This window comes from Vombatus ursinus, unplaced genomic scaffold (genome assembly GCF_900497805.2).
Source record: "Vombatus ursinus unplaced genomic scaffold, bare-nosed wombat genome assembly UNPS02014837.1, whole genome shotgun sequence".
Classification (NCBI taxonomy): Eukaryota; Metazoa; Chordata; class Mammalia; order Diprotodontia; family Vombatidae; genus Vombatus; species Vombatus ursinus.
In genome coordinates this window covers 644,868-654,432 of record NW_020954615.1, presented here as the reverse complement: position 1 = coordinate 654,432, position 9,565 = coordinate 644,868, and the positions used below count along the sequence as shown (strand labels likewise).

General features: G+C 46.4%; 1 protein-coding gene across 3 annotated transcripts in view; it reads right to left on the bottom strand.

The window, feature by feature from the left end:
* Window positions 1-9,061, bottom strand: part of DYSF (dysferlin) — a 231,419-nt gene extending 222,358 nt beyond the window's left edge. For all 3 annotated transcript variants that reach the window (XM_027839970.1, XM_027839971.1, XM_027839972.1), the window contains exon 1: window positions 8,876-9,061. In XM_027839970.1, coding sequence (XP_027695771.1) covers window positions 8,876-8,969 — 94 coding nt within the window. In that variant the 5' untranslated portion in view covers window positions 8,970-9,061. The remainder of the gene's footprint in view (window positions 1-8,875) is intronic.
* Window positions 9,062-9,565: the final 504 nt, after the last annotated feature.

Below are 9,565 nucleotides of genomic sequence, written 5' to 3'. Positions count from 1 at the left end.
CTCTCTCTCTCTCTCTCTCTCTCTCTCTCTCTCTCTCTCTCTCTCTCCCTCCAATCAGGGTTAAGTGACTTACTCAGGGTCACACAGCCAGCAAGTCTCTGAGACCGGATTTGAATAGACCAGGAATTCTTAACCTGGGATCTATAAACTATTTTTTAAAAATAGTTTTATAATTGTAGTGCAATAGAATTGGTTTCCTTTGTAATCCTATGTATTTTATTTTATTTTATTTTATCTTACGCATTGAAAAACATTCTTCTGAAGAGGGGTCCATGGGTTTTATTAGACTGACTGCCAGAGGGGTCCAGGACACAAAAGACTGTAAGCCCTTTAAGGGCAGGGCTATTTCCTTTCTATCTTCGTCTCCCCAGGGTTTAACACAACAGTGCCTGGCAGGCATGCAGTGGGCACTTCTTCAGTCTGTTGATTGATCTGAGGCCATGCTCACTCAATCTTCCACAGAGGTGACCACAACATGTTAGGGCTCTTTCTCTAGCTCTTCCCTAGACTCAAAAGGAGTGCTTGGCACATAATCAATAAACATTTGTTAAGTGCCTGTTAAGTGCCAGGTGCTGTGTTAAGTGCTGGGGATACAAAAAGAGGCAAAAGACAGCGTCTGTCCTCAAGGAGCTTACAGTCTAACAGAGGAAACTCATGCAAACAAATCTAGACAAAGCAAGCTCCATACAGGATAAATAGGAAATGAGTAATAGAGAGAAGATGCTGGAATTAAGAGGGGTTGGGGAAGGCTTCCTGTAGAAGGCGGGGTTTTAGCTGGGACTTAAAGGAAGCCAGAGAGGTCAGTAGTCTGAGCGAAGGAGGGAGTGCATTCCAGGCATGGGGCGCAGCCAGAGAGAATCCCCAGAGCTGAGAGATGGAGGGTCTTGTTGGCAGAACAGCCAAGAGGCCAGGGTCACTGGATCAAAGAGGACATGTCAGGGGAGGAAGGTGTAAGAAGACTAGAAAGGTAGGAGGGGGCGAGGCTATGAAGGGCTGTGAATCCCAAGCAGACTATTTTGTATTTGCTCCTGGAAGTGATGTGATCAGACCTGTGCTTTAGGAAAATCATCTTACTAGCTGAATGGAGACTGTTCCATTCCATTTTCTAGAAAACAGGTCACTATGATGGCAGGGGACAACGAGGTCACCCATCTGGCTGGAGAAGAGGATGTGCTCGTGGTACAATGGAAAGAACTGAGGACCAGGGTTCAAAGCCTAGCTCTAATATTTCCTGTGTGATCTTGGACAAGTCATTTAACCTCTCTGTGCCTCAGTTTCTTCATCTGTAAAATTAAGAGGTGTTCTATATGGCCTCTAAGTTTTTTTTAGACTCTACATCTATGATCCCAATGGTTTACAACATGCATAGTGCCTTGCACACAGTAGGCATTTAATAAACGCTTTCCAAATGGAATTAATTGGAACTTTAGGAGACAGGAGAGGGAACTTTGATCCAGCTTGTATAATTAGATGGCTGATATTGGCCCCCTATAATGCAGGAGTCCTTAACTTTTTTTCATTTTATGGACCCCTTAGGGAGGAGTCTGGTGAAGCCTCTGGATCCCTTCTCAGAAAAATGTGTTTAAATGCATAAAATAAAATACATAGTATTATAAAGAAAGCCTACTATATTGAAATAGTTACAAAGTATTTCTTTAAAAGTTCACATATTCCAGGTTAGGAATCTCTGCTTGGCCTATCTCAGATTTCGTGCCATCTTGGGGAGGGAGGGAGGGGGAGAAAAATTTAAAATTCAAAAGCTTATGAAAGTGATTGTTGATAATTTAAAATAAATTAATTAAAATTTAAAAAAAGAATCTCTGCTTGGATAAATAAATGAGTGAACGATTAAATAAATAAAAAAAACTGACAACTTCACACTCTCATTGACCATGCCCACCGAGGCAGCCCAGAAGAGCAGACCAGACCAAAGAAACACTACAAGAAGACCCTCCTCCCCAGCTCTTCCAGGCTATTTTGGGAAGCAGTGCATGAAATTCCACCCAGGGAATGCCAAACTGCCAGCCACATACCAACAGGTTGGCAGGCTTCATGTAACAGAGCAGGGCAAGTGGGGGTGGCTGGACACTGGAGAGCCTGGACACTGGGGAGCTTGGACATGGGGGAATCTGGACATGGGGAAGCCTGGACACTGAGGAGCTCGGACACTGGGGAGCTTGGACATGGGAGAGCCAAGACACTGGGAATCCTGGCCATGGGGAAACCTGGATGTGAAAAAGTCTAGACACTGGGGAACCTGGCTTTCTGGTTTGGGGGTGGATTCATTAGTTAAGCCCTAATTAAACTTCCCCTGTCGCTTTCCCTTCTTACATTGATTTCATCTTTCAGGACATGTCTGTGACCATATATAGCCACTGTTTGCAGCTGTGCTGGAAGAGGAGAGGAAGGCTGGCTTTCCTCTCAGATTTACTTATTTTTCTTTTTTACAAGGTTTGACTCATGACCATTGTTCTGTTTCTTCATTTTGATGGATTCTTCCTCTTCCCCTTCTCTTCTCCGGAGAACCCCTCCCCCACTCCCAACCTCAGTCATAAATCCTCACAGAGGGAAGAGGGGAGAAAAGAGAGAGATAGAAACTGAGACAGAGAAGGAGAGGGGGAGAGAGAGAGAGAGGAAGATTTGGAAAAGGAAGGGTGATCACTCAGTCAATCCCTTCTTAAAGATTTTTCCCTATCAGTGCTATGAAGACAGTAGGTGCTTAATAAATGCTAGGTGTTTTGCCATTCTCTACCTGGAATGCCCCCTCCCCACTCTGTCCCAGCTTGCTGAAATTCTAAACCGGCCTTCAAAGCCCAGTTCAAATGTAAGCTTCCACTACTGCCCTGATTCCCTTCCCCAGAGTCTGTAAGAAGGTCTCCTTCCGGGGATCCATTACAGCATTGTTTTGTTTTTCATTCTCTTATACACAACAGATTTTATTTTCAGTTCAATTGAACAAGGTTTCATTAACACCTGCCATTGGGAAAATGTGGTGTTGTGTGCTGGAGAGTACAAAGGAAAAACACAATGGCATCGGTTACCTTCAGGATCTCACACCCACTGGGAGAGGGGAGGAGGAAAGAGCCGAGACTCAGACAACGGAATATAAAATGGAGCAGAGGAATCAGAGCGGAGGGGAGAGCCCAAGCAGCTGGGAGATCCAGGAAGGCTTCCTGCAGTAGGGGGCTCTAGAACAGGGCCTGGGAAGGATGTAGGGATGACAGGAAACAGAGGCCAGGATGGGAGGGGCATGGAGGGGCAGCTGGAATGTGGCTGCTCAGTGTTTCCAAAATGCAACTTTTTGTCTCTCCCTGCCCCAAAACACATCCTTCCTCTGGACTCCCCTATTTCTGCCCAGGGAGCCACCAGCCACCATCCTTCCCATCACCACCTCAACGTCTTCCTCACTTCCCTCTCTTGAACCCAGCAGAGACAACGAGCTTCCAAGCCCCATCAATTGTACCTCCAGAGCTTCCCTTGAATCAGTGCCCTGCTCCCCACTCAGAGAGCTGCTGTCCTGGTCCAGGCTCTCATCACCCCTTACCATCCAATCTCTCCCCCTCCACTCCATCCCCCACACCGCTGCCAGAGGAATTTCCTTAAAAGCACAGCCCTGCCCAGGTGGCTCCCTGAATCAGATACAAACTCCTCACTTGTCGTTTCAAGTCCTTCCCAGCCCGGTTCTGACCCAGCAAGAAAGCACTCTCTCTTCCTTCCTACCTCTTAGAACCCTTCAAGGGTCTGCTAAGGTGCCCTCTTCTCCATGAGGCCTTCCTGGATTCCTGAAGCTGCAAGGGCCTTTCCCCCCACCAAACAAAAATTGCATCTCTCTCCCTCTCCCTTCATCTCTCTCTTTTCTTTCTTTCTCCTTTCTTCCTCTTTCTTTTTCTATCTCTCTCTCTGTCTCTCCCTGTCTCTATCTCTCTCTCTCTCTACACATACACACACACACACACACACACACACACACACACACACACACATGATGCTGTGTCCTCTATAGAATGTGAGCTTCTTGAAGGGATGGCTTCTGTCTTGGCATCCCTAGCACCTGATACAGTAGGTGCTTAATCAATGTTTATCAGTTGATTGACTGCTAGCCCTGTACCCCCTTCTAGAAGTTAATCTCCTTGAGGGCCAAGATTGAGTCTAAGTCACAGGATCACCAGGCTCAAAGCCTAAAAGCAAAGAAATGAACTTTCAGTTCAGAAGTTCTTAAACAGGAGGTCCAAGAACTTATTTTTTTTTAATGTTGATAAAAATACTTCAATCATTGATTTACTTTGTACTCTTTATGCATTTTCTTTTCTGTATTTAAAAACATGCTTCTGGGAAGGAATCCACAGGCTTTGCCAGACTGCCAAAGGGTCTGGGATACAGAACAGGTTAAGAATTCTTAGATTAGACTTAATTTTACAGAGAGGAAGGGAAGTGACTTGCCCGAAGTCACATAAATCACACTAGCAGAGCAGAAAGTTGAATGAAGCCTTTTCCATCCTCTCAGACCCCTCAAAGCCAACTACTAGTACTTCGTATTAAGTATGTTTAATGATTTGTTAACATTCACTGAAATTGAATGAGGAAAAGTCCTTTCAAGGAGGAAGAAAAAAAGTGATTCCTTATGTCTCGCCTAAATCATTCCTAAACAGTGTCTTCTCTCCTAAGGGAGAGAGGGAATGCAATGAACGAGAAACTCTTGGAACAATTGGTCATATATTTGGGGACTATGATGAAGCACAGACCAGCACATGTCATCTGAGGATGGTTAAGTCTGGTGAAATTGGAGAGGTTAATCACCAGGAACGAGGGGTTAGGAATTTCTGAGGCCATAGCTATCCCCAGTGATCACTGACCAAATTACAGAGGGTTGTAATCCTCTTCAGACTTCTTCCACCATACGTTGATGCCCCACCCCAGCCATTTCGACTTTCCTATTAGAATGTAAATGACAGCAGGGACTTTTTCCCCACTGGTAGTAGTGTTCTCTGTGCTTAGCACATGTCTTGGCACATAGCAAGCAGCATGATAAATGCTAGTTGACTGACTGAAGAAATTACAGATCCTTAAAGTATGGAATTAATCTGAAGCATAGCTACCCAATCTTGAGTCATTCCGAGTTTCTTTAGATTTTCCTTCTTAACTCTAAGTTCCTGTTCCCAGAACTCCTGAGTGGGAGGGAATCTGAGGAAACAGTCCAACAAGGACCCTTACCACACACCTACAAGTGATCACCAAGACCTCCAATGACGGGGAGGAGGAAGCTCACTCTCAAAGCAGCCCTCCATCATGGGATCCTAAATCTAGACTTCAAAGGGACTTTAGAGGTCATCTAGTTCTACACTGGGGGTGAAGTGGGTGGAACCCTGGGCCTGAAGTCAGGAAGCCTCATCTTTGTGAGTTTAAATCTTCTTACTATCAATATCCTCTTACTTATCAAATCTTTCACTTACTAGCTGTGTGACCCTGGGCAAGTCCTTTCACCCTGTTTGCCTCAGTTTCCCCATCTGAAAAATGAGCTGGAGAGGGAAATGACAAACCAGTCCAGTATCTTTGCCAAGAAAACCCCAAATGGAGGGATGAAGAGTCAGACATGACTGAAACGGCTGAACAAATCCAACATGACAAATGAGGAAACTGAGTCCCACAGGAGTTAAGCTCAAGGGTGAACCAGGCTTGGGAGAGCCAACTATTAAATTCAACATGAGCATTTACACCTCAGAAATCCACAAGCACTAGAAATTGGGTCACTACGTATTATTCTGTTGATTATCTGGACTTAAGAAAGTGACGGAGCTGATGTTGATAATGCAGATTAAATTTGAAAGTGTGTCCTATATACATTTTATTCCAGACAGCCAGTTGGTAAACGTTTACCAGAATGCCCCTTCCCCTCACCTCCCATACTTAAGTGCCTGGTTCTGGGTAACACCAGTAGCGAATGTGAATTCATCTTCCTGAATCCACTCTATCCACAAGGTCATGCTGTCCCAAAACAAATAAGGAAACTGAGGCCCAGAGAGGATGTTACTTACCTATGGTCATACACAAGTTAATGACAACCATGGAGTAAGATGAATTTATGTGTAGCTGTGCCTGCCCACTCACTTTTTCTCTTCCCTGAGTTCTTAATCCAAGGGGTCAACGGATAGATTTCATGAATCCTTGCACTTGGATGGGAAATACATATATGTGTGTGTCTGTGTAAGTATGTATCTATCCGTATATATGTATATGTGCATATCTATGTGTATATGTGTGTGTGTGTATACATATATGTCTATCTTTCAACCACATGTACCATAGTGCCTGGCACATAACAGGTGCTTAATAAATGCTTATTAATTGATATAATTCATTTCCTTTGCCAGTCAATAGGCATGTTGTTGTAGTTGTTCAGTCACGTCCAACTCTTCATGACCTCTTTTTGGGATTTTCTTGGCAAAGATACTGGAGTGGTTTGCCATTTCCTTCTCCAGCTCATTTTACAGGTGAGGAAACTGAGGCAAACCGAGTTTAATCGATTTGCCCAGGGTCACCCAGCTAAGAAGTATCTGAGGTCAGATGGGAACTCATGAAGGTAAGTCTTGATTCCAAGCCCAACAGTCTATCCACTGTGCCACCTAGCTGCCAAGAAATGCCTAGGCATTTATTACGTGCCAGGCACAGTGCTAAACACTGAATATACAAAGAAAGGCAAAAGACAGTCCCTGGCCTTGAGGAACTCACATTCTGAGGAGCAGACAACCCACAAACAACTTGGTGCTAACAGGCTAAATATAGAGTAAATAGGAAATAATTAACTGAGGGAAGGCATTAGAATTCAGAGGGGCTGGGAAAGGCTTCCTGTAGAAGGGAGGAAGTTTAGCTGGAACTTAAAGGAAGCCAGGGAATGGGGGAGACAACATGATGTCATTTATTTAATTCATTTGAAGCAGCACGAGAAGGGTTCTATAGGCTCCATCAAACTGTCCACTGGTCCAGGGCATCACATAAGTTAAGAACCTTAGTTGCATCTGCCAGAGAGCCCTCCTCACACGGATCTAGGCACGGCACTCTGCTCACAACCCTCCAATGGCTCCCTACACGACAAAGTAAAGTTCTCCGATAGCCCTTTGAGGTCCCCCACAATTTAGTGCTGTCCTCCCTTTCCAGACTCATCCACTTCTCATCTCTTACCCTTCATTCCATTTTTAAAATCAGACTTATGGTTTCACTGATATAGGAATTGTCTACTGAGGAAAATTCCTCCATCAAGGCAGAACCAAACCTTCTCTGTCCTTTATAGACTTACAGAACTGACTAGAGAGCCCAGAAAAGCTAAGTGACTTACTCGAGGTCACACAGCCAGGATGTATCGGGGGTGGGACTCAAACCCAGGTCTTCCTGGCTTCAAGCCTAGCTCCCAATCCAAGCTGCCTCCACCCTCACCCAGCCCAGGAAGGCTACTCACAGTCCCATTTCCTGCCTTCCTGTGTTTGCTCAAGCTGTTCCTTATATCTGAAGTATATTCACTCTCTCCTCCCCTCCCTACCCCTTTTCGATTACTACTCTCTACAGCCCAGGGCTCCCAACACCCTATTGCCAGAAGTGTGTTGGTAAATGTTTAACAACCAGCTCTCTCTCAAAAAAAAAAAGTCTGCAGGACACACTTTTCAGCTTAACCTGCATTATTAAAATTTTCTCCATCACTTTCATAACTCTAGACAATCCAGAAAACAATAATTAAGACCTGTTATGTAAATTTGTGCCTAGTTTCTGAGGATTAAATGCTCCCATTAAAAATTTAACAACTGGCTCATATAGCTATTGCCCCAAAATCCTTCAGTGAATTAATGGTGTTGACCCATGTTAGACCTCACGGAGTCATTTGTTTATACCTCTTTAATTCACTTATTCTATGATATTTTTATTATAATTATCTGTGCAGCTGTCATATTGCCACCATCACTGGCAAATAAATTCAAGAGAGAAGGAAAAGTATCTTACTTAAACCTCGTGTCTCACTCAGAGCTTAGTAGGCTGCTCCATGCACATCAGGTGTTTAAGGAATGTTTATTGTACTCATTATAATTAAAAATAATTCATTCAAGAGGCTTCACAACAGAGCAGCTAAAGGAGCTGTTTGGTCTTAGCAAGTCCTCTCACTAAGTTTCCTCATATGTAAAAACGAGGGGATTGGACTAGAGCAGGAATTCTTAATATTCTGGGGGTCATAAACTCCTTGAATAATAAAGTGAAGCCTACGCGGACCCCTTCTCAGAAGAATGCTGTGCAATGAGTAAAATAAAGGGCATAGTATTACAAAGGAAACCAATTATAATAAAATACTGTTATCGATTTTTTTTTAAATCAAGATCAGGGACTCTAGGTTAAGAACACCTGGTCTATAAGATGGACACCGCTCAATGATTGGCAGAATCACAGAATTCTCCAGACAGCGGACACCTCAGCTGCCCTCTAGCCCATCAAAATGTCTGTTGACTTTTTCCCATCCAAAGTTCATGGGCCCCCTGACATCTACCCACAGATCCCTTGGGGGAATGAGGTCTCCAGGTTAAGAAGCCCTGAGCTAGGCTGTCTCTGCACAGTCTCTCTGCCCAGACTTGATCTCGATACCATCTCCCAGCTGTGACATTCTCTATTCTAGGATCTCTTCCACCTCTGATCCCGTATTTTAAAGTCCCTTTTCCCAGCTCTGACCTTCTGGGTTCCCAGGGCCCTTCCAGCTCTCCCTAACTTTGGGCTCTTAGGGGCCCCGTTCTAGAGTCCTAGGTCCCTTCTACCCGGGCACGCCAGTGGGTCGGTATAGCCCCAGGACGCCGCGCCTTAGGGGCCTTGGCCCGGCCCCCTCGGATCGGCAGCCCCGGGCTCTCACCTCGGAAAGTCAAGCTAGCCACGGGATCGCTGTGCCGGTCCTTCTTCTCCACACTGGGGAGGTTGATGGCCCGCTGTAAGAGGCAGCACAGCATGGCTCCGGGGCGATTAGCCGGGCAGCCCGGGGCGCAAGGGAGAAAGAGAAAGAGGGGCCGGCGCGGGCACAGGCACAGGCGCCCGGGGCTGGCCCAAGCCGGGCGGCCAGGGAGAGCCGAGCCAGCCGGAGCCTGGTGAGGGCAGCGCTGGGGGGCGGGCTGGCCTGGGCAGGGAGGAGGGAGAGCCGACAGCCACTCGGGGCCAGTCGGAGGCGGCTTTGCTACAGCGGCCGCGCCTGCCAGGGAGCAGGACACCAGACACCCGCGAGGCGGGGCCCTGATGGGTCTCCGGAGGGAGGGGCGAGGTCCGAGGCTCTTCCACTCCCCAGACTAGTAGTACCACCTCCCTGCGCACCACTAGGACTGGGCAGAGACCCACTGGGGACCGTGGGACTGCAAAGCGCGTCCTGGGGGGTACCCTAGCTGGCCTGGGCGTGGAGAAGGCCGGTGGGGGCCCGCTCCTCCTCCCCTGGAGCTCACAGTCTTATGGGGAGATAAGGGCGAGCCACACACCGGGTTTGGGGAAGGAGCAGGGATCTGGGAGCGAGAAACTGGGAGGGCGCCCGAAAAGTGTAGGGAAAAGGAAGGGGAGGCCA